At 34.8% G+C, this 26,229-nt stretch overlaps 1 protein-coding gene and 1 long non-coding RNA gene across 6 annotated transcripts; both read right to left on the reverse strand.

Annotated features, from left to right (window-relative positions):
- Positions 1 to 20,351: 20,351 nt before the first annotated feature.
- Positions 20,352 to 22,339, reverse strand: LOC150031789 (uncharacterized). 5 transcript variants are annotated; one of them, XR_016525428.1, is made up of 3 exons: positions 21,909 to 22,339; positions 21,700 to 21,768; positions 20,352 to 21,612 (listed from the first exon to the last, which is right to left on the reverse strand). It is a non-coding gene; the product is annotated as an uncharacterized LOC150031789 (long non-coding RNA). The 5 variants fall into 5 exon arrangements; XR_016525425.1 differs by having other exon boundaries at positions 21,700 to 21,806; XR_016525426.1 differs by having other exon boundaries at positions 20,352 to 21,012; positions 21,557 to 21,612; positions 21,700 to 22,339.
- Positions 22,340 to 22,722: 383 nt separating this feature from the next.
- On the reverse strand, positions 22,723 to 24,350 carry LOC150031790 (uncharacterized). Its single transcript, XM_090308281.1, has 5 exons — positions 24,195 to 24,350; positions 23,676 to 23,945; positions 23,473 to 23,588; positions 23,060 to 23,319; positions 22,723 to 22,940 (listed from the first exon to the last, which is right to left on the reverse strand). Exons 1-5 carry the CDS (start codon positions 24,348 to 24,350, stop codon positions 22,723 to 22,725), a joined length of 1,020 nt encoding a protein of 339 aa, XP_090164407.1.
- Between the last annotated feature and the right edge of the window lie 1,879 nt (positions 24,351 to 26,229).

The raw sequence follows: 26,229 nt of genomic DNA on the forward strand, positions 1-26,229 counted from the left end.
AGAAACATAGTCGAGGATATGAGCTGCAGTCTCCACTACAAAACCAAAAAATGAGTCCGGTAAGGAAGCGTGACTCATCATCGACCAAACCATGTCCAACAAGGTTCTATTTCTCCTCTCCGCTATGTTGAGGTTGATGCCTTAAAGTCTCGTGTCCTATAGTTTATAAACAGTATATTTGAACACTTGTGATGTTAATATGTGATATTTACTTCACATCTTGTTTTTTGCTCGGTTATTTGTTTTATTTGCTTTACCATAAACAAATAAACATAAAATCCCTGGTTATCTATATGTGACTCAAGCATGTATGTGGTGACATAAAAGTGGATCATCTCTTGAGTGATAACCAAAATGGTCTGTAGTAAATGGATAAAGGAGGGAAACCTTATCTGGTAACACTACGAATGCGACCCGCTTTGTGGAATGGTGAAAAGTGTTGTGGCTTGTCACAGATTGTCTGATCCTGATCATTCGTATTGGGGATATGCGAGCAGGAGCATCCTATACAAAGAGTTTGTATAAGACCTGACCACGAAGTGTTAATGTCTCGTTATATAACACCATTCATGACAGAGACTTCACTTCACTAGAATGACCATAGGTAACATGACCTCAATCCTGAGTGAGTTGGAAACTCCTACCATTGAGAGTAGTCCTTTGATTTGTATGGATGCAATGGCCAGGTCGCCGATTCAAACCTACCATTTTGGGGATTCTTCTGATTTGGGAGCTGGGAACTCAACTACACAAGATGGAATTCACTCCTTCCCCAAGGCAGGGGTAAGTAGATAGATGGCTCCCTTAAGGGCTGATTCTGTGGCTTGAACGATGTGGCGCCACACCTTCTCTTAGCCGAGAGGTGTTCACACATAGTTGAACTAATTAGAGGAATCAGTGGTACTTAAGGAGTGAGATGTAACTACAGGGCAAAAGGGTAAATTGGCCCAGCTGTACTTACGAGCATTTGTGAAGGGTCATCGTACTCACGATTGGCTATATCCGATGGACACAGAAATATATCTGTGGTAAGAAGAGTTCGACTGTTGGTGTTTAGTGGAATCACTGACAGTTAACGGATGGTGGATCTCGTGGCTAAAGAGTTTAGTCAGCTATTCACGTACCGTTGGAGTTTCGAGCCATAGGTTCATTAGGTCACCTAGGTAGCTTGGATAAAATCAAGAACCAGTGTTTGGGTTAATTTAAAATGTTCAAATTGACAAGAGAAAGTTCAATTATATATGATATAATTGGACTGGTTAATTATATATGATATAATTGGCTAAATGTATGAGATACATTATTTTGGAGAAAATTAGATATAAATATGATTTATATCAAGTAGAGAAGAAGATAATATAATAGATATATGATATCAAACTATAGGATATAAATATAATATGATTATATTTATTATTTAAATTAATTTTTCCACATTCGGACGTGGGATGCGAGCTGCGTAGGTTATGGTAACTAGCGGATTAAAAATGAAAATCGTTTTCATTTTTCACAATCATGCATTCATATTTTCGTCCGCACCCAAATGAATTCGGGAAAGCGATCGCGAGAGCCTATACGATAGAAGCTTGTCCGTCTAAACGATCATCGACCTCACGTTTTCTCAAAATGATCGTATATGATTTTCCAAAATAATTGTTCAGCCTTTCATACATGATCATGTAGCTCTTCTATATGATAAGCATTTCCGCTATACGATAGCACAGTTTCATCTCCCACTTGCTTATCGTCTACACGACGCGTTGTCCTCCGTCCTCTACCAAACTCACCAAAGCCCACTCTTTGGGTTTTCATGTCGAGGATACCTAGGTTTCACTTGTGGTGGTGTCGTCCCCGCTGCAGTGTTCGTGTTGTACTGATCGTGCTGTTACAGTCAACATATTAGCCAGGTGTTGGCAGATCCGTTGGAGGGTTTCTACTACTTAAGATTCAGAAGTGCGAAGAGAGTCTTCATCTGGTATGAACCCTTTCCTTGTTATTGATTGTGTTCTAAGCATGCCGATAATTAGGTTTATATGCATAACTATTAATGTTGAATATATATCTTTTATGTTTCGGTCACTGTGAAATCAAAGTGGTCTGAACCCGCTCATGGAACTCTCGGTATGAGATCCTTCACACTACACCATTTTGCTGAGTGTATCCGGTGCTGAGAGTTTGGAAACGATTCCATGTTCTATCATATAGTTCTGGAACTCCGAATCCAAAAACTCTCCACCTCGTCCAATCGAAGTGTTTTAATCTGTCTATCCAATGTTTAAACTCTAGCCTTGAACTCTCTGAACTTTTCAAAGGATTCAGACTTCCATTGCATCAAATAAACATACCTATACCGAGAGTTATCATTAGTAAAAGTGATGAAATACTCATAACCTCCCCTGGCTAACATACTCATTGGACCACAAAGGTCTGAATGCACTAACTCTAAAGGCTCTTTGGCTCGATAACCTTTTCCAATAAAAAGTCTTTTAGTCATCTTTCCTTCAAGGTATGATTCACACATCAGTAAAGAATTTTCCTCTAACTCGCTTAGAAGTCTATTCTTCACCAACCTCTCAATCCTATTAAGATTGATGAGGTGCCAAAGATGGGCAATTTCCTTTGGAGAAATCTTTTGTCGTTTATTTTGGGTTACGACAGTTTAAAACTTCTCTATGTTATGGAGGGCATTTGTTGCTAACGACCTTAGCACATACAAATTATTTTCCAGTTTTACTGAACATTTTCTAACCATCTTTATGAATAAACACTTTATTCAAATCAAAATGAAGAGTATATTTACATTCTATCAGACATTTTACATAAATTAAGTTCCGCTTTAACTTGGGAACTACGTACACATCATTCAAATGATAAATTTCTTCTGTAAAGTCAACTGGAGCCCTCCCACTGCAACAGCTGAGACCTCATTGGTGCGTGACCCATTCATCTCCACCATATTGATGTGGACCATCATGTTCAGAACATGTTCACGAACAGATGTGCCTTCCTCCATTTTGGAGCTGAAGATGCATTTCAGAGCTTCATGCTTGAGCTGTCCAGACAGTTGTCCGAACATTCCCCGCAGGGACTCCATGATCTCACGTGCTGAGATCATAGGCTCATGCTTCTTAGACAAAACATCGTTAAGACTAGCCAAGATATAAGCTCGAGCCTTCTCGTTCGCCTGTGTTCATCGCTCATAAGCCTCCCGAACATTTCGAGTGGCGTTCTAAGTCAGAATAGGAGGACACTCCTTCATAAAGACAAACCTTAAGTCATCGATGATAAAAATTGTAGTTATCGTGTACTTCCAGCTAGTGTAATTCTTGCCAGTCAATTTATCGACGCTTAATAAAGCTAATGTGGCTATAGCCATTCTAACATTGCTGAAAAATGAACAAACTTAATGAGTCTATGCATTCCATTTTTAACACCAAGTTTAGTTTTAGCAAAATACTTTCCATGTACCTTAAGTGAAAAAGCATCTATTTCACAATGATGCCCCAGTGAGGCAAGAAGAAAGTCATTGGTGGGGTGATCAGATGTCCTTTCACTAGGATGAGACACTATCAACCATTAGGCAGAAACAACTCTTGTAATAGACACTAACAGTCACCATTTTTCAGTCCAGAACTGTTAACCCTTAATAATTCCACGTAACTTTAACCCCTCATTTTCGGCCCTAGAGTCCCGCCTTAATGCGCCTACCATAGGTAAAAAGTAGATTAAGACAAGAGACTAAAGCGACCTTATCCTATACAGGAGATCAGATAAAGAGTCGTGCAAAACTGCCATCCTATAGGGGGACACTCCCAGGATGCCGCGAGGTGATGCACAGAACGTTATCCAACCTAGTGAGAGAGACCGTGGGATATATTGTCACATGTCCATTCCAACTTACTATGACATTCTCTCTATTCACCTTGGTATTGATGTACCCAAACACAATCTCTTAGAGGGACACTCCCAGGGTACCACGAGGCCGATGATAAATCTCACGGTGTGAACATAAAGGGAGAAACGTGAAAAGGTTTAAGTGAAGTATCGTATACCCCAAGTACCTCCCACTGAATGTTCTACCTAGGGGTTCATTATCTTAGACCATTCAGCTACTGATTTTATCTAAGTCATTTTAATTTGCCAAAAAACAACTTTTGTCTTTGAAATTAAACAAGTTCAAGTCAAATCCCATTAAACTCTTTAACGAGTTATCCTCAAATTTGTATGCATGCATCAAATCTATCTAATTCACCTTTTCAAGTAGGTTCCCAGGTAGGGGTGTTCATTCCGTTAGCTTAAGTACCCCAATCTAGACAGAACCCCCCTTAGACAAAAGGTCCCTTATAGATAGATTTGCTACAAATTTAATCTTTTATTAGTCAATTTAATCTTATTAAACTGATTAAAAGATTAAACCTTAGGTTGCTAATCTCATTAGAACTTTGATCTTAGGTCTATCTTCACCAAGTTTTAAAACTCTTTTAAAACCATGATTCAAGCCTAAGTTCGCATGCATGTCTTTCTTATTGATTTTAGTTCTAATTTCTCTTATAACACTTATAAAAGAAATAACCAAAACTATTCCACATTGCTATGCATAACTAGGTATTTATAACACTTATAAATTTAACCTATGTGTCATGCTTCATGCAATGTCTATTCATTACTATATATAACTTTTATATACTTGGTAATGAACTAAGCAAACATGCTTCTATACACCCTTATACTATAACACTATAATATAAAGATATTGCATGTCTATGCTTAATGCACGCATAAATATAACTCATATATTATATGATGCATGCGCATGCTCTTATGTAATTTAAATCATACAAACTACTATATCATAACACTTATAATATAGAGATGATGCATAACCAATGCATAACCTAAGGTGGGATTTCAATTATATGGCATACTATATGACATATAATAAAATATACATCTCATGTATATTCATCACAATTAATGGACCGGGATGATTAGCCTAAAAAATCAGAAATTAAATTCTATCTATTACATAAATCCATCGAGCAAACTGGTTCATAAGAGAACCGGGTCTTGAACCATCCGGGCGAAGTCTTCCCTGATCGTTTAGTAAATTGGGCGAGTATCTACGATCGCTTAGCTACGATCGAGTACCATTTACAATGCAATGAAGCATAAGGCCACTCAATCGTTTAGTGCATTAATTAAAACATGCAAGTCTAAACGATCGTTTAGACGACTACGTTGTTGTGAAGCACGATCATCTAGACGATTATAGAAAAAATGCTAAGTAACTTTTACTACGCAATCATGTAGTCAGTGACTAAGGGATGAAGCTTGCTAAGCTACACGATCGTTTAGTGTGCACGCATTCACCTTGCTACCAAGTATCCCATACTTAACGATTGCTTACCCCCATCATTTACACGATCTGACCAACGTTTGGTCTTCTTCTTCCTCAAAGCAATGTGCAACTTCTTGATATGAAGCTTCATCACGAGCGACTCACACTGACTCAAACACTTTGAATTATAAACTCGATAGCAAGTTAATATGCCCAAAAACACAAGGGCTCTTACAATTAATTTTAAATGTAAAAGAACTCAATAACCAGAGGCAACCATCCCAGAAAACTCCATTAATCCACATCTGCAAACCTATTTAACATTTAAACAGAATGCAGACATGCTTATGCCCACCAAGAATGTAAATGCTATTCTATACAACAATGCATTTGGAATATCAGAACCTGGCTCTGATACTAATTGAATGAACTCTTATCGAAGAGAACCTATGAGCGGAAGCAAGATTGTTCCAAATTCATTGTGACAGAATTACAGGCATTCACAAACATACAAACTAATTATGCATATTTAACAAAATTACATCATCCTTTAGAAACTAAATACAAAGGGAACGAAAGACTTACTTTTGAAGAACTTTTCTTCTGACTTTCTCTCGCTCTCGTGGAGTCTAGAACAACAACCTTTCGTTGTCTCTACGATTGTCTGGTCATGAACAAGTAACCTCTCGAACACCACCACTCAGTAACCTTGGTATTCTCGGAGTGAGAATCCAGGAGGTGTGGGCTCTGTTAGATTTGGTAGAGGGAAGAAGGAAACTACAATCGAACTCAACGACCAAGCAAGTGGGAGGGTATAGTATCTATTGTATAGAATTTGGTGCTTGATCGTTTAGTAAAAGTGCATGATCGTTTAGGAAATCAGGTGTGACCGTTTACACGATCGTTTAGTGAAGCTCGCTTGCCACGTGATCGCTTAGTAAAATGCTACATGATCGTTTAGATAATGGCGCGTGTACACGATCATTTAGACAAATACTTGAAGCTGTTGTGTAGTCTCTCGTGAGCTAAACGATAGGCAACGTACTCAAATGAAGCGATTCTATAATTCTCTTCCAAAATGAAAACATTTTTCATTTTATTCTTCAGTTATGAAAACTGAATAAAACCTCCCATTCACGCACGGTTAAAGGAGAAATCGCCCACACTTCTCTCATAATTGTTTCAATTATAAATAAATATAATAACTAGCTTATCATATTATATTTATAACCTATAGTTTAATATCACATCATATGTAACATTTAAACCATAGTTCTTTTCTCCTTCACTTGATATAAATCATATTTATATCAGTTTCCTCTAATTAATGTATCTCATACATCATGTCAACTATATCATAAATAATTGAACCAGTTTAATCATATTATATACAATCAAACTCCCTTTTGTCAATTTGAACACTTCAAACTGACCCAAAAACTGATTCTCAATTTGAATCCATTGAACTACCAAGGGGACCTTATGAACCTATAGCTTGAAGCTCCAATAATACGTGAATAGCTGACTGAACTCTTTAGTCACGAGATCCACCATCCGTTAACTATCGGGCAATCCACTAAAGACTGACAGCTGCACTATTCTTATTACAAATAAATTTTTGTGTCCATCGGATATAACCAGTCAACAGTACGATAACCCTTCACAGATGCTCGTAAATACAGCTGAGCCAATTTATCGTTTTGCCCCTATAGTTACATCTAACTCCTTAAGTACCACTGATCTCTCTAATGAACAATACATCATAGTCCTACTATGAGTGGACACCTCTTGGGTCATGAGAAGATGTGTGGCACCACATCGTTCAAGCCCCAAAATTAGCCCTTAAGGGAGCAATCTATCTACCTACCCCTGCTTCGAAAAGTGTGAATTCCATCTTGTGTAGCTAAGTTCCTAGCTCCCCAATCAGATGAATCCCCAAAGTGGTAGGTTTGAGTCGGCAATCTGGCCACTCGCATCCATACAAATCAAAGAACCTCCCTCAAAGGCAGGAGTTCCCAACTCACTCAAGATTAAGGTCATGTTACCTATGGTCATCCTAGTGAAGTGAAGTTTCTGTCATGAACGACGTTATATAACGAGACTATACACTTCGTGGTCCGGTCTTATACGAACTCCTTTATATAGGATACCCTCGCTCGCATGTCTCCACATGAACGGCGTTATATAACGAGATTATACACTTCGTGGTCCGGTCTTATACAAACTCCTTTATATAGGACACCCCCGCTCGCATATCTCCACATGAATAATCAGGATCAGACCATCTGTAGTACATCACTACACTTGTAACTATCTACAAAGCGAGCCACATCTATAGTGTCACCAGGATAAGGATTCTCTCTTATATTCATATCCTACATACCATTTTGGTTATCACTTAAGGCATGATCCACTTGTATGTCTCCACATACATGTTTAAGTTACAACGACAACCAAGGATCTTAGTTTATTGGTTTGTAGTAAATGAAAATAAAACATCTCATATTTCATGACAAATAGTGAAGAAAATATCTTATATTATTACATCATAAGCGTTTGTTCAATCCAGGTGTTTACAAATTACAGGACCCAATGAGAGTTTAGGGAATCAACCCCAATAGCCCCCCCTCCTTATGTCAATACATGAACGAATCAGGATCACTTTGTTTGTAGCACTTTACAACAAATTGTAACAACTACAGAGTGGGTTGCATCCAATAATATTATCAGAATAAGGTACCCAGCCTTTCTCGTATACTATAGACCATTTTGGCTATTTACTGAACTTGATCCACTCTATGTCTCCACATAAAGTTCATGTATTTATATAATAGTAATGGATCTTTAGTTTATTGGATTTAGACTTTACAAGTGCAATACATATATTCAATAACAGTTTTATTGAATAAACGTCAATAACATCTTTATTAACAATAGAATATATTTAACATTACAAACTATGAGTTTTAAGATATACAACCTAACAATATATTTATTTATTTATTTCTCTCTCCTCCATGCATACTCTCTCTCTCCCATGCATACTCTCTTTCTCATGCATATTCTCTCTTCCCAATAATATATTTCATATATTCTCTCCTCCATAATCCGCACTCATTTTTTTCTTTTCCCTCTCTTTTCTCCTTCCAGCTATAGATGATAATATGAGATGAATTAATGGCTCGGCATAAGATGACACGAACGACTTGAGACGAATCAATGGCGTGGATGGCATGGGGTGAATCGACGGTGACGGGTTGAGCAGATTCGATTGACGGCACGACGAGGCGAGCAAATCTGGTCGACAACAACGGGAGAGAGATCCGTGGCGGCCATGGCTGAAGAAGAAGAAGAGATGAAGATGGAGGATTATGTATTATAAACCCTCGTATGAAAATTAACTTTATTGTTTCCTATTTTCTATATATACTGTGATATATATTTACTTTCTTTTTAGCTTTTGTAGGAAATTTGATATATACTGTGATTTATGTATTCACTTATTTGATATAAACGAGTGTTTTTTTTTTAAATGACATTGTATATCTATACTGTGGTGTAACTAGAATTTATGAAGATTTATATACTGTGGTATATTTTATATATTGGTTTATATTGTAATTTATGTCGAGTATTGAGTCAATCTCTAATTTATAAACTGTAGTATATTTCATATATTGGTTAGAATATTTTCAAATACCTAACAAAATGTTTAAGGTATATTTAAAATAATCATGAATCCGTCAAAATGTTCTAAAGTATATTTAAAATAACCATTAATCCATAAAAAAAAAATCAATAAATTGATATATGAAAAACAATATAAATAGAAAATAAAATTTCATTAAATGAATTTTTTCCAAATTAGAAAAATGAAAAAAAATTAAAATAAATGCATTTTCTCTCTCCAATAGATAAATGAGAAAAACTATATTAAATATTTTTTCTCTCTTTATAATAAATGTATTTTCCTTCTCCATCATTAAAGTAGCTTCGAAAATGAGAAAAAATATATATAATGAATATAAATAAATATAAAAAAGGGTAAAACTGTAAAAAAAAAAAATTAAAAAACCTTTTTGAAAAAAAAATCAAATTTATAGGCATTTTTGAAAATATATGGCCAAAAATAGGTTTCTTATGTAAAAATCCATAACAACAACCTAACAATCCAATTAAACCCAACTCGAATTTTATGGATTAGGTTGGAGACCCTATTTGAGTCTTTCCGATAGCCAACCCGATTAATCCGAATTTTCGAATTGGTAAAACAAAAAAATCCTCCAACCTAACTCAATCCAACCTATGTACACTCTAAATACTTAAAATTGTGAATTCCTAATATTTTTTTTAGTACGTATTTCATTCCTAATATTAATTGAATAACTTACATTATCATCTCATTTTCTAGACAAATAGCGATATGATTTTGACATATGGGTCATTGTATACATAACCCTACAATTCTTCGGAGAAATCAACCAAATTCCGATTGGTCCAGTGGCCGAATGGGCCTATGTTAGGCCCAAAAATATTGATATATGATCCAGCATGTTTTTTTATTTTATTTTTAGAAAAAGATGATCCATATATATATATATATATATTTTAATATAATTGGGGTAGGGAAATTCGAATCACAAACATGATAATTATTAACACATTTATATGTCAATTGAACTATGGTCGGTTTGTCAAAAATGATCCATACATATTAATGCACCTTTGAGAGTTATTTGAAAATCGTCAAAATCATTTTTTGTCATTTTTAAAATTACTCTAATTCACGTTTTTAATCACTTAAAATTAATTCAATATTAAATTTTATATTTTTAAATATAATTTATTTTTGAAAGAATAAAAATGATTTTAATAATTTTAAAATAACTTTCTAAGCATGCCCCTTACTAATAGGTACTATATGATCTTTTAGGACGAAAAGACATTTTATTAAAATGATTTTGGTACTAATTAAAACATTTCATAATCTTTCTAACGGGGGAATTCACATTGTGATGTAAATATAAAATTGTTGTTTTTATTTATTATATATCTAATTGACTTGAATATTATTTTACATACACCTCGATAAATTAATACTCGATAATTATATAAGCCCTCTAAAATAATAAAATTTCTCGGTTTTGACTTGGGTCCATGGTCTAGATTAATAATTTTGATAAATTAATAAGATAATATTTTTTTTGGAAAGCCCGTACATAAATTTTTTGCCCTTCAATATTAGAAATTAATGATTCAATAAAATTTAAAACATAAATAGGACAAGTTAGTGAAATAAGTCCATCTGGAATGTTTGATGTAGTTTATATAGTACATACGGTGATTAATTTCTTAATCAAATTGCATTAAGTTTTAAATAACGTACAACAATGAACTTTATATATATTTTTTAGGATGTATCATGTTTAGTCTTTCACATCTAAACTACACAATAAAATATATATGTTTTATGGTGCGTTTAGTTAAAATTTTCAAATGTTTAATTTTAAAAATAAGTCATTTTGAAAAAAGTTGAAATGTTTACCATGACTCAAAAATAGCTTTTTGAGAGTGCATTTTAAACAATTTAATCAAAATAGTTTAAATAAAAATATTTTTTTAAAAATATTTTTTCTCCGGTCAATCAAACATGCATGCCCCTATTCATGAACAATAATGTAGGTTCGTTGAATAGAAAAAAGATGTCTTTAAATTAATGAACTATGAATTTATCAATTAATTAATACTTCTTTGAATTTAACAAAATTATGTGATCCTATATTATTAATTTGTAGAAGTTTAGAAATGTTTTACATTAGTTATTTTATTAAGTTATGTTTATGATTATTTGAATTTTTTTTTTTAATCATTCGAATATAACTTTGATGATCATATTAGAATTTTATTTTTCATGTGTCATTCAACTAAATAAATTTAAAAAAAATAAACAAAAATGAAAAAAAGAAGAAGAATAAAAGAGTTCATTATGTAGCCCATCATTTTAATGCAATGCTTCAATTACAATCAATTTTGGGAAGAAAAAGTAAATGAATCTTTATATCTAAAGAGAAATTATGTGAACTTATGTCCGTACCATTAAATAATTTATTGAAATATTTATAGAAATAATTGAAACGAAGACGGCAAACATTATGAGGAAGGATGAACGGTTAGGATGGGAGAGAGCACGAAGATAGCGTATGGCCGAGTGTAGAGGATTGAAACACAAAGTCGGCTATTTAAATGGAAATGCTAGACTGTAGGCGACCGTACTGTATGGGTCATGGGTACTCTCCCTAATTTCACTCTCATTTTGTGAGAACATTAATTCCATTTTGCTTTTATAGGATGGGCCATCCATTCCATGTGATGTGAATATCTTTTCAAATGTGATATCTTTTTTTTAGGGTATGATAATGTGTGTCATTTTTCCAAACATGCCTTTTTAACATCAGCCACGTTCTATCAAGCTGTTATGAAAATAAGTATAATGGTAATAAATTTATTGATAGATTAATCGAGTCGCAATTATAAAAATAATTGAATTGTTTTTTTTTTTTATTATATTTACTCAGAATTGTCAATCTGTAACATTTACTATTACTAGTTTTGTTTAGGGTCAAACAGTAATGACAACCATAACAATAATTGTAACAACTTCACAATTCTCATGATGTAACCGTAACAAAAACGATAGCTGCAATGTAGCGATATCGACATCATTTCTTAATGAAATTGGATTGAGCACTCTCCACTTTTCAATCAGTTTGTGTTTTTTATTACAGCATTGGAAGTGGGTCCTAAATGTCATTATAAATACGAAATACAAGTAAACAACATCAAATGTAATCAAATGAGACCGACTCTTCATATTATCATTGATTTATTACATTTTTCCTAGATAAATATGGTATTCATTTTTAAAAAATCCTTTTAATTATTACAATAAATACACAAACTCATAAAATTTAGGAAAAATTTACAAAAACCACTTTTAAACTATGAGGTTGGTAACAATTACACCTATAAATACTTTCGATTTGATCCATTATTCCCTTGTAATTTGCTGCTGCAATCTGTCTCTTTTATTAAATTAATTTTTATTTTGGGGATATTTGTGGTTTTTCTCTCCTCTCGTTTTCTCTCCCTCCTCTTCATCCTCAGTCTTTATCTCTGATTGTCTCTCGTTCAACCATGGAAATTTATGCTTAGAATGTCTCATCTCTCTGTCAGGAGAAATAAGAAAACTTTGGACCAAAAAATCCATAATTTCGATCGGAAAATTTTGCCCAATTTAAGTTTTTCTTTACCATTTAGGCATCAAAATAGAATTTGGTGAACCCACGAATCAATTTCGTACACAAACTCAACACAAGAAGATCGCCAAAATTCTAAAAATTGATTGCAATGCAACGAATGAAACCGAAGAAAATGTAAAATGAAACATGCCAATAATCCTAATTTAAAAAGATTTCAGCTTTCTTCAATCAGCAAAAGGGTTAAGACTATAGTTGCTTCACCTTCTCTATACACTGAGGTCAAGAGGAATAAAGAATTCCCACCCAATATTCTCTTATAATTTTCATCCATTAAATTAAACCCTTTTTTATTCCGAGTTGAACCACCCAGTTTTTCAGAGAACTTATCCGTTTTAACGTAGAAGTAGCTTCCAATTGGCAACGACATCAAATGTGGGTGTGAACGGAGAGAAGAGGGCTAAGATATATCCCCTAATTTCCTGGAGAACAAGGAGTCCATGAAACTAAGGCTCTACTTTCAAAGATGGGAATTGAAAAACATTACGTTAGGTTTCAATCAAAACATATTTTTATAAAAGATGATAATAAATTACAAAGGATTGTTCCATATAAAACACCAATGAGAAATCTAAAGAAGTAAAGAATAAATTGTTATCCTAAAGATAAGAAAAGAAAAAATGAGGCATAACAAGGCTTAATCATAATGGAAAAACTAACTATAAACAAAACAATCAAATAAGAAAAATAAATGGAATAAATAAATTTTAGCTTTGAAGCTTGGACAAGCTCAATTGCTTTGCTTGGTAAATAGGTCTCCAAGTTGGTGTGAGGAAGTGACAAAAGGGCTAGAGATGATTGCTCCAAACTAAACACGCTTAACTTTGGAGTTCCAATGATTAGCCATCGAAAAGGAAGGTATATCTTGTTGGTATAGGTAGTTACTTTTAATTCTTTTAGCTTTTCTTAACTATACTTTCATGTCCTCCGGATCTCTCTTATTTGGATGTGATATCAATTCATTCATATCCCCCTTCTAAACTCGAGTCATTGCATGTTTTGCAAAAAGGCAATTGTCATTGAGACTCTAAGAGAATCCATAGGATGTCAATACATAAGCCAGTTCATTATTCAATTGTTAAGAAGTCTGTTTCAATCCGAGATCTCTTGAGTTTGTAAACTTGATTGGGAGTTGCATCGGTGTAGCCAGGCATGTCTTCATGTAAAGTCCATGCCCATGTAGGAAGACATTGTTAATATCTAGTTGAAAGATAGGTCATTGTTAAACGGTTCAATTACAATTAAAATTCTCAGTGACAAGCTTCACAACTAGAGAAAAACTCATATGTAATATTCTATTTCTTTCTGGTTGTAGTCTTTATCTACGAACCTAACTTTGTACCTCTCAACTTCACCTACAACATTTCTTTTAATTTTAAAGACCCACTTGGAGTCTATAGCCTTTTTACCTTTGGACAGTGAGGTTAACTCCTAGGTTTGGTATTTTGGTTTTTTTCAAGGGCTTTAGTCTGTTGATTCATTGCTGCTATCCATTTGGGATCATTTTGAGCCTTGTGGAAGGAAGCAGGTTCAACATCGGTGTCAACTTTGTCCATAAAGACATGCTATGAGTGATTAACTTCAAGACTGAGGGTAAAAAGAGATGTGTTTTTGGTCTGGTTAGTACTTTAGATGAAAGAACAAAGTAATTAAGGTGAGATGGAAGTTAAGTTTGTCTTTTAAGGAATCTGCTTGAGGGTGCATGGTTAGTACATACATGATCAATTCCACGATTGTCAAAATCAATATTTGCGTCAAAGTCAAAAGGTAAAACTGCTTTCAATCTAGGCAGGTCAAAGACTGACTCATGATTAGTGTCAGAATGCTCAAATGCTAAGGTATCTGTCATATTAACAGGCAAATAATTCGAAAATTTCTCTCTTTCATCATCCTTTAAAGCAAATGGAAAAATATTTTCATGAAACACATCTTTATTGATCAACATGACTCTTTTGTCAAGACCATACAATTTGATTTGTATCCCTTTTGTCTGACTGGATATCCTAGAAAAACACACATGTGTGCCTTAGGGTCAAATGTTGTTCTCCTCCATCGTAGGTTGGCTACATAGCTCAAGCACCCAAAAACTTGAAACTGTAAGGAGGTTATGTATTAAAAAGTTTGGTATAGGGAACTTCTCAATTTAGGACTCTAGAGGGTATGAAGTTGATTAGATAAGTAGCTATTAGGATACATTCACCCCATAATCAAATAAGAAGAGAGGCATGTGCTCTTAAAGCTTTTGTTAAGTCCAGTAGATACCTGTGTCTTCTCTCAGCAATTTCATTTTGTTGTGGAGTATGTGGATTACTCATTTGATGAATTATTCCATCATTTCTTGAGAGAAAATTCATTTCATGGTTCACGAACTCAATTCTATTATCACTTTTAGGTACTTTTATCTGTCTGTGAAACTGAGTATTGACGAGAGTAAATAATTCTTTGAGAATTTTGTGAACATGAGTTTTGTCAGGGAGCAAATAAGACCATGTACACCTAGTGAATGAGGAAATAATGAGCTATTGAGTAGGATTTGATTTTGTGAGAACCCCATAAATCAATGTGTATCAGATTAAAACTTTCTTAACTTTTGTAATTTTTTGTGGAAAAGTTAATGTACACTGCTTAGACATAGAACAAACATTACAAGCATAATTCTTAGGATTTTTATTGTTTAATTCCTTAATATGAGCAAGATGATTAAAAGAACATTGTGTCATTCAAGCATGTCATAACAAAGCATCACTTTCATTACATTCAAAGTTTCTAACATTTTCAGAAAACATAGTTTAAAACTGTCTATCCATAATCATGTTATTCCTAGGAAGTTGCTGTATTTTTTCCTTAGTAACTCCAAAACTATTTCCACCAATCTTGTACGAGCCCGGATCAAGTCTCTCAATGACTATGAACCTATTTTCTTGGTCCTAAATAGACATTGTAAAAGATTACTCTCATACTAATATCCTTATTCATCTTACTACTGATAGCAAGTTGTACCTAAACTAGATATGAACAACACTTTATTAAAAAAAAAAAAAAATGATCATGCAATTATGCTGACATGTGTGTAACATAGACAGAGGCATTGTTGAGTAGGTAAACAAAACTTGGTTTTTCAAGAGTGGTAAACAAAACTTGGATTTCAAAAGTTTGAGGTTTCATCAGGGTTGCAAAGCAGGGAGTCGTATGGTTGCTTGCTCCAGTATCGACAATCCATTCACTATTAGGGAAAGAATTAGTACCTAAAAAATTTGTATATGTAGTGAAGCAAAGTTGGTATCCATGCTCCCTTTTCCTCTCATCAACTATTGCATTTATTGTTGCATGGAGTTCATCATCCTTCCAAGGCTTTCAATTTTTGCAATTTTAGCCATGATGGGGTTAAAAGTGTTTAGAGAGAATGGAAAAGAACGATTTTAGAGCATGATCCCTCTCATACCATGAAAAACATTAGGTTAGGGTTTCAATCAAAATAGATTTTCACGATAGATTATAATAAATTACAAAGGATGGTTCCTTATAAAACAACAATTAGAAACCTAAAGAAGGAAAAACATAAATTTCTATCCTAAAAATAAGAAAAGAATAAAATAGGCCTAACTAGGCCTAACCATAATGAAAAACTAATTATAAACAAAATAATCAAATAAGAAAAATAAATTGAATGAATAAATCTTCATAAATCGTCCTGTTGTGGAGTTTCTCATAAGAATGACAAAGGATGAGGAGGGAGGAGAGAGAAATCACAAATATCCACAAATAAAAATGAATTTAATAGAAGAGGCTTATTGCAACCATTAAGAAACCACAAAAGATAATTGATCAAATTCAAAGTTCATGTGTGTGATTGTAGCCAACTCCATAGTTCATGGGTGGTTTTTGCAATTTTCCCTAAAATTTAAAAATCAATATGTATATACACACCTTACTTATATTGAATTATATTAGGAAAAATTTCACAAATAGAAAAAAATGTCAAACTAGTTACAGAAATAACAAAAAAAAAAAAAAAAAAAAAAACTGGTAGACATGGATAGACTTCTATAAGTTTTTATTACTCATAGACATTGATAGACTTCTATCCGTCTCTATCAATCTCTATAAAAAAAACAAAAGATTAAATTTTGTTATTTTGTATACATAGTTTTCTTTATTTTTCTATTTTTTTAAATTTCTCAGTATAGTATTATAAACAATCTGATATGCTAATCAAATTAATCAAAATTAGCATAATGATCATGTGAATATTGTGCTTTTAAATAAAATTTATCCATCATTAATATTTTTCATTTCTAGAATATACCAACATCATTATAGATTGTTGACTCCTTAGATAAGTAGTTACATCCATCATTGACTTTAATAATAATAGCTATTGATCAACTTATTAATTTACTATATTTATGGCCATTTATTTATTTTGTGTTATATCTTTAATATAATTTTCATGGTAGACAAATATTGAAATGAACGGTTTCTTAAATTAATAAAAACAAGTCAAAATTATGCAAAAATACAATCTAATGGATTAATTAAATCATACGTAATTAATATGCGGGCAGTATGGTCCCTAGTTGTTTGTTGGTTTGAGGTTTTAAAGGAGTTTGCATCCAATTGAATTGGTAGTTAATGGTTGGGTGGGGAAATGGGATAACATTTCCAAATCTCCCATTCTTTTGGATTTTCTTTTCCACAAAAATAAAAATAAATAAATGGACTATTTGTTACATGTGGAGTTAACTTGCCTTAATATCAATTTTGAACTCTTAGGTCCGATACCTACCAATATATTATCAAAAAAAAAAAAAAAAAAAAAAAAAAACTAGGATTATTTTTCATACAAAAAAGGAAAGTGTATCATGATGAGCATATAGTTTAAATGAAGTACATCTTTTTGTAAATACTTTTTTGTTTATTATTAAATAATTATAGGGAGGAGATGAAAGCTATATTGACTTTTTGGAATAGTAAATGATATCTTGTTTTATTAAGTTACCGTTTGATTGACCTTTTTTTTAGATTTGTAAATTTGACAAAGCTCTACCTCTATTAGTAATTTATGTATATACATAGGTATGTATAATTTTGTAAGATTAGTAGGCCTATTGTCTCTACCATATTACTATATATCTCACTTTTGATTCGGTTAGCAGGTCAAATTTTAATTTTCAACTTTCAAATTTATCAAATTCAACTCGAAAACATGAGTAATGAAAGTTGACATCTTACCTTTATATTTTTAATATAGGACTAGTTACCTATGGCGAGGTGACTATAATTTTGAGGGGATATTTGGGGTAAGGATATGAATTACCATGAGTTGAGATATAAACTTAACTCAGTGTTTGGGAGACCAATTTTGTGTGTCACTAATATTTTATACTCATGTCCACCAATAGTACACTCAATCTTCATCACTACTGATGCCCCCGTTGCCATTTTTTGAACCTTTAGTCTGATTTCAGGACCAATACATAAAGAACAAAGATCCAATGTGATCATAATAGGAAATGTGATAGGTGAATTGAAAGACTAAGAAGATGGTCACGTTTTTTTTATGAGTCACACACGTAGTAAGTACCCTTTTCTTTCTATATAGATCAAACAAGTAAAGGGAAAAATTTATTCAGAAAGAAAACTTCTCTCTCTCTACAACCTTTTGCTCTCACTTCTCTCTAGTTCTCTCTTTGATGTCTATGGTAATTTGCAAGTAGATTTGGAGGAAATTTGGCATGCAATCAACGGAAGAAGAAAAGAAGAAGAAGAAGAAGACATTAATGTTCGTGGTTCAACCAATGGAGCCTACATCAAGGAGAAGGATGCTGATTTCTTTTATTTAGAGCTACAATGAGATAAGTTCTTTTCTTTTCATGTTTTTCTTTTGTTTTTCAGGAGTGTAAAACAAATGTAAGTAGCTATGTATTTATAGATCATAGGTTGTTACATGTTGTTTGTAATCTGTTTTAAAGAAATAGGACCGTGGAGATCAAACTCTTCAAATCTCCACATTTATCTCAATGCATGTAACTCTCTTCCTTCCGGATCTGATGTTTGTCTAACCTTTTTTTTTAGGTAAATCGAAGCTAATCAGCTCTAAGTATTTGAGGAGCTTGAGTTTTGAGATTGGCTTTATGAGCACGCCAGCTGCATTCTCAGTGGTAAGAACCTTCAATACTTCTATTTAACCTTGCTTTATTCTGTCTCTTACAAAATGATATTTAATGTCCATGTGTTTGGTCATTGAGTGATATTGTGGGTTTTTTGGGAAGATGGATAGCACTTTGGTTACACAGTAGATTTTAACTACTAATTGTAATATACCAAAGTCTGCCATCAAGCCCTTTAACCATAATGCCTTCTTAATATCTTTTACCAATGCCATGTATTTTGCCTCTATAGTAGATAAGGTTGTGATTAACTGTAAATTTATCTTCCAACTTAGCAAATTATGACCCTATAGAATTAGATAGTCTGATAGAGATCTTCTTTTGTCTAAATCCCCTACAAAATTAGAGTCAACATAACCATACAACTCTAGATTTGTTTGTTGTGTGTTTTGATAGGTTAGCTTTGCACTTTTAGACCAGATTAGATACCTAAGTATCCATTTAGTAGCCTCCCAATGCCTTTTTTCAGGGTTAAACATATATCTGCTTACAAAACTAGTATAATAGAATAGATTAGGCCTTGTTGAGATCATTAGATACATTAAATACCCACTCCTTCACTGTAAGGAACTGATTGCATCTGGGTTAGGTGTTCAATAGTTGTTTCTGTAGGAGAATTAGCTGAAGATAATTTAAAATAATTTGCAATAGGAATAGTAACTAGTTTGACATTAGATAGGTTAAATATTTTTATTATTTTCTCACAGTCGCTAGCTTGACTAATACTCAGGGTAGAGGAACCCTTGTCTCTTGTGATTTCATTCCCTAGGATCTTTCTAGACTGGACTATATCATTCATGTAAAATTCTATCTTTAGGAGATCCTTGACATGAGTTAAATCCTCTTTAGAACTCTTTACTAGCAACATGTCATCAACATAGAGTAGTAGATATACATTTTCCTTGTAGGAAGTTGAATTAAGTACTCATCTAGGACCCAACACTTTCTATGTAGTCATTAAACCTTCTATACCAACATCTAAGAGATTGTTTAAGTCCATGGATAGATTTATTTAGAAGATAATAAAGGTCCTCTTTCCCCTTTTCCTCAAAACCCTTAGGCTGCACCATGTAAATAGTCTCATCTAGATGTCCATGTAAGAAGGCAGTCTTCACATCTAGCCGATCTAGTTGTAGGTTGTACTGAGAAACCAAGGACAATAAGAGTCTAAAAGAGTTTTTTTTTTTTTTTTTTTTTTTTTTTTTTTTACAATTGGTGAAAAGATTTCAAAGTAATCAATGCCTTCTCTTTGTGTAAATCTTTTAGCCACTAGTCTTGCCTTATACCTAGGCTTTTGATCAGTAGTAATTCTTTCCTTAAGCTTACAAATCCATTTGGATGCTATTGGCGTGCATCCTTAGGAAGAGGAGCTAGGGTCCATGTGTTATTCACATTTAGTGATTGCATTTCTTCACACATAGCTTATAACAACCTGACCACCTAGGACTCAAGCTAGGTCATTACTAATGCATGCATACATGTAAGTTAAAACGATTTTTTTTTTATAATGAAATAAATGCTAAATAATTGAGATAACTTAAAAGATTTGCATTAAATTCAAATACTTAAAGTCAAAGGATAGGGTACCCATAAATCATGAAAAGAAACAAATAAGTTTGAAAATAAAACTTAAACGGTAGTCTCAAATCTCAGAACTGAAAATTAAAACATAATAGAAATATTAAAATATGAGCGAAAACATGTAAATTAGTCCTCGGTGGCTCGATCAAGGATTTCTCTTGTCAGTCGCTGGTGCATCTCTACCTTACCTGAAACAACAACACGAGAAATGATGAGTATAAATATACTCAGTAAGTAACCCCACTACTAGGGTCAGGCTAGGCATCTATATCCTCTAGATGCCAACCTTTGGTGGAATATATGTACTCCTCTAGTCCTCATGGGACTCATACATGAATAACTGATTTTGATCATACTGTAGTTAAGTATACCTACTACCTCTAGTAAGTCCCGTAGGACCCACAATCTTTGGTGAATCTCGAAGGAAAGCACCACCTCTAATGAATCCCGAAGAAAACATAACCTCTGGTGGATCCCGAAGGAAACGACCACCTTTAATGAATCCTAAAAAAAATACAACCTCTGGTGAATCCCGAAGGAAACACAACATTTGGTAGATCCCAAAGCAAACCACCACCTCTAGTGAATCCTGAAGAAAGCACAACATCTAGTAGACATCTAACTAATCAGTGAGGTCACTATCACAATCTCAACATCACAAGTATCATAACATGGTTCTATAACATACATATACATCTCAACATCATAGTTCTACATTATACATACACATCTCAACATCATGGCTCTATAACATATATATACGTCTCAACATCCTCAGATCAAATACATTCTTATGGAATTAAATATCATCTCATGCTAGCATTCAAGTATCTATATGCGCATTTAATCTTTCAAATCCTTATACGAAAACATATATCGATTATACTATGCTATGAGTCTGTCATGCTATCGTTTTGTCATAATATCAATCTGTCATGCTAGCATACATCTAGTGTCTGGCCCGTGAGCAATTTCCAGTAGTAAGATTATTTACATTAAATTAAGCCCAAAAATTAGTCCAAGTGAACAAACTCTTGTCTAGCTTCCCACAAACCTTAAATTAAATCATAGAACACAAATCAAAAATCACTTTTAACTTTTAAGGCCAAATCCAATAGACCAATCATTCAAAACTTACCAACACGACTTACCTAAAAATTAGGCTAAAATCCAAATCCGCTTTATTACTTCACCAATGGACTCCAACCTATGCATAGGTCACAATTAAAGATCATATAAACAATTTCTAGCAATAACAATCTACCAAAATGGGTTTCAAAACCTTCATACTCACTAAAATCGTTCGAAATAACTTTGAATTTGCTGGAAAATGACTTATGACACACTAAAACGACCTTCGACCCTGCTGGACAGTATATCAAAACCTTCAAACCTCAAAATCTAGCATCCAACCATAATAGGTAAATTAAAAATCCAAATCAAAATCAAGTGGGTAACCAAAATTAACCAAAGAAAACCAAAAAAATTCATGAATCTCTTTACCCACTAGATGCCCACCAGTCGTGGAGTTCTCGATGGTGGCGACTGGCGAAACCAAACAGAAATGATGGCTGGATGTCGGATCTGACGGGTCTGAGACGAATAACGACGACTGATGTAAACGAACTTGGTTGTGGAACAAACTGAAGGTAGCTCGATAGAATTACCTACAACACTGATTTAACCCGTGAAGAAAGCGTCAGACGACCGTCGGAGGCGAGCCCTGGAGAGATGTGGCGAAGAAATTGATGGTGATCGAACTAGAGGCGTCCTTTCACGTGATGGAAGACGTCGTCGATGAAAATGACGGAGTGGGGTTGACGATCGGTGTAGCAACGAAGAACAATGAGCGGTTGGGGCTGGACAGCTGGAAAATGGTTGTTGGTGAGGGCAGAGGGTTTTGCGTGAAAGTGAAAATCAAGGAGGGGTTGCTTGCACGTGAAAGAGAGGGAGAGGATTTTGGCTTTTTAAATAGAAAATAATAATAATGGTAATGGTAATATCTCACAAGGAAATAAAAGAAATATTTTATTTTATTCTAAAAAACCACACTTACTATACATATATAACCATTTCCAATTCTTTCCTTTTTCTCTTTAAATCGAAATTTAAAATTAAAACAATTCTCCTAAATAAAATCTGAATTATCAAAAATTGAATTCTAAAATTCCAAAAATGTCCTAAAATATCAGAAAATACTGAAATTACATTAAGAACAAAAATTCAGGGTGTTACATTCTTCCCTCCTTAAAGAACTTTCGACCTCGAAAGTTCATTCTTGAAAAAGCTCCAGGTACTGGACTCTCATCTCATCCTCTCACTCCCAGATGGCTTCCTTGAAATGATGATTTTGCCATAAAACTTTCACAAAGGCTATCTCCCTACGACGCAACGTCTTTACCCCTTTGACGAGAACTTTTACAGGCTTCTCCTTGTAGCTCAAGTTGTCATTCAACTGTTTTTGCTCAAAGTCAATTACATGTGACGGATTGGTCACATACTTTCTTAACTTCGAAACATGGAAGACATTATGAACTGAAGATAGTGATGGAGGCAATGCCAATCGCTAAGCTATGGGGTCAATTCACTCCAAGTCCGCGAAAGGCCCAATGAATCTCGGACTCAACTTTCTTTCCTGCCAAACCTCAAAACACCTTTCATAGGTGCCACCTTTAAGAACATTTTATCACCAGTCTCAAATTCCAGGTCCTTACATCTCACATCGACATAGATTTTCTGTCTGCTCTGTGCTGTTTGCATACAAGTCCTAATCTTCTGTATTGCCTTATTCGTGGTCTGCACTAGCTCAAGTCCTAGTAACTTCCTCTCTTCCACCTCATCCCAACACACAGGGGACCTGCAACTCTTCCCGTAGAGGGCCTCAAAGGGTGACATCCTAATAGTAGACTGGTAACTGTTATTATAAGCAAATTCTATCAAATGAAAGTAAGTATCTCAGCTTCCTGAAAACTCTATGGCACAGGCACGCAAAATATCTTCTAATATCTTATTCAATTGCTCTGTCTACCCATCAGTTTGTGGGTGAAAAGTTGTACTAAAATCCAACCAGGTTCCCAATGTTGTCTGAAGACTCTTCCAAAATTTAGACGTGAAACGAGGGTCTCTTTCCGACACAAAGAACACAGGCACTCCGTGCAATCTCACCACCTCTTTCATGTATATCTATGCGCAGTTATTTACTGAAAAAGTAGACTTCCCAGGTATGAAGTGCGCTAATTTAGTGAGTCTATCTGCCACAACCCAAATCACAGTGAAACCCTTTGCGGTCCGGGGTAACCCCACAATGAAGTCCATAGACATGTGCTCCCACTTCCATTTTGTCTTAGGGCTTTCACTTCTGGCACACCAGGCACTTACTGACAAATCAACTATCTCTCTTTTCATATCATTCCACCAGTTATAACGTTTCAAGTTCTGATACATCTTGGTGCTGTTGGGATGAATTGAAAACAGGTAACTGTGAGCATCTGACAACAACTCATTCTTAATATCACTATCTGCTGGTATACACAAACGTCCCTAATAGAGGAGACCACCTTCCATTGATACTGAGAATTCACCATCCTGACTTGAGTCCACCCTACAAACTCTCTTATCCAGATAAGGGTCACACCACTGCGCATCAATAATTCTCTACCTTAGACTCGGTTGCACAAACAACTACACTAACTGTGCCGTGACTTTCCCTACTGCCACTGCAAAGGTTGGCAACGGGGCTAGGTCGAGGCGGGGGAAGGTCCCCCATCTCCGGCCCCGGGGGGGAAATACCTCCGTACTCACCATTTGAAGGCGGAGACGGGGGCAGAAATTCTCCGTCGGGGAAACAGGGTCCCCGCGGGGCTCCATTCTTCGTTTCCCTGCGGGGATTCCCCTACTAATTCCCCGCTGAGAATCCTCTATTAGATCCCCTAGGGGATTTCCCATTTTTTCTTTTAATTTTTTAAGTTTGGACTTGACTTTTGGGCTTAAATTTAGAATGTATATATTCAATTAAGCTCACAACACTATAAGTCTATAATATACATTATAAACATACATATAAATAAGTTATTTTATATATTATAAATATATGTTTATAAAACATTAAAAATATAAATATATAAAATTAGGGTCAAGGTCGAGGTCGAGATACCATCCCCATCCCCACCCTGTCCCCAGACGAGGCCCAAAAAAATTTCCCCAGTTTGACCCCATCCCCAGTCAAACAGGGGATTCCCCACCTCGATCGGGGTAGGGCCTGTGGGAAATTTTGCCAACCCTAACCATTGCAATCTCTACCCGCTCTACATCCTTGCATAAATGAGTCTGTCTAGTAATGAGAACTGCTGAATGGGCTACCTTTCTGCTTAGGGCATCTGCCACTGCATTCTCCTTCCCTGGGTGGTACAAAATTTCGCACTCATAATCCTTCACCAGCTCTAACCACCTTCTTTACCTCATGTTCAACTCCTTATGAGTGAAAAATTACTTTAAACTCTTGTGCTCGATGAAAATCTGTATCTTCTCTCCATATAAGTAGTGCCTCCAAATCTTGAAAGCGAAAATCATTGCTGCTAATTTCAAATTGTGTGTGGGATCATTCTATTCATGCTTCTTTAACTGACGAGAAGCGTAAGCAACCACTCTACCTTTCTACATCAATACGCATCTCAGTTCTTTCTTGGATGCGTCACTGTAAATGACAAAACCACCTGATCCATCTGGCACTGTAAGAACTGAGGCTGAAACCAACCTCTGCTTGAGATCTTGGAAATTACTCTCACAAGCCTCATTCCAAACGAAAGGAGCTCCCTTCTGGGTCAACTGAGTCAATGGGGTGGCTATGCGAGAAAAATCCTTCACAAGTCGTCTATAGTAGCCTACTAACCCTAGGAAATTGCGCACCTAACTAACTGTGGTTGAACAAGCCCAACTTGTAACTGCCTCAATCTTTGCAGGATCAATGAAGATTCCTTTCTTTGATACTACATGCCCTAGAAAGGACACATGCCTCGACCAAAACTCACATTTAAAGAACTTGGCATACAACTTATTGGCCCTCAACGTCTCCAAAAATTTTCGCAAATGCTTCTCATGCTCGACCTCTGTCTTGGAGTAAACCAAGATATCATCAATAAAAACAATCACAAAGGTATCGAGGAATTCCTTGAACACCCTATTCATCAGATCCATAAACACTGTTGGGGCATTCGTCAGGCTGAACGACATCACTATGAACTCATAATGCCCATACCTCGAACGAAAAGTCATCTTGGGTATATAATTTTCCTTTATTTTGAGCTGATGGTATCCTGACTGGAGATCAATCTTGGAGAACAAAACGGGTGTACCACATGGTGACACGCTAGGGCATATGAAACCTTTGTCCAACAACTCCTACAACTGGACTTTAAGCTCTCTCAATTCTGCTGGTGCCATTCTGTAAGAAGCTTTTGAGATGGGAATTGTGCCTGGCTCTAACTCAATAGCAAAATCTATCTCCCGCTGTGGGGGCAGTATGGAAAGATCCTCTAGAAAAACTTCTAGAAAATCCCTTACTACTGGCTCTAAAGTCAAGGTGACTTTAGCCTCTCTAGTGTCAACCACACTGGCCCTAATACCCCAATTCCTTGGTCAAATAGTCTACTAGCCTTCAATGCAGAAATCACTTTGGGTAGAACCACGGTCCTAACCCTTTTAAACTTAAAACTGGCTCATGTAGAAGGGTTAAAGATGACCTCCTTAAGGGAGCAATCTACGTTGGCATGATTAGCAGCTACCTAATTCATGTCTAGTATCACATCAAAATCACGCATATGTAGAA

Source organism: Benincasa hispida, chromosome 12 (genome assembly GCF_027475165.1).
Source record: "Benincasa hispida cultivar pf3 chromosome 12, pf3_genome.v1.1, whole genome shotgun sequence".
NCBI lineage: Eukaryota > Viridiplantae > Streptophyta > Magnoliopsida > Cucurbitales > Cucurbitaceae > Benincasa > Benincasa hispida.

Bases quoted from the DNA above. Each gene is read 5' to 3' on its own strand.
- LOC150031790 (XM_090308281.1), bottom strand. From the start codon at position 24,350: ATGGGAAATCCCCTAGGGGATCTAATAGAGGATTCTCAGCGGGGAATT. The intron at 23,589-23,675 runs GTGATTTGGGTT...AACTGCGCATAG, and splicing joins GGACCGCAAAGGGTTTCACT to ATATACATGAAAGAGGTGGT. The intron at 23,320-23,472 runs GTTGGATTTTAG...TTATAATAACAG, and splicing joins CAGACAACATTGGGAACCTG to TTACCAGTCTACTATTAGGA.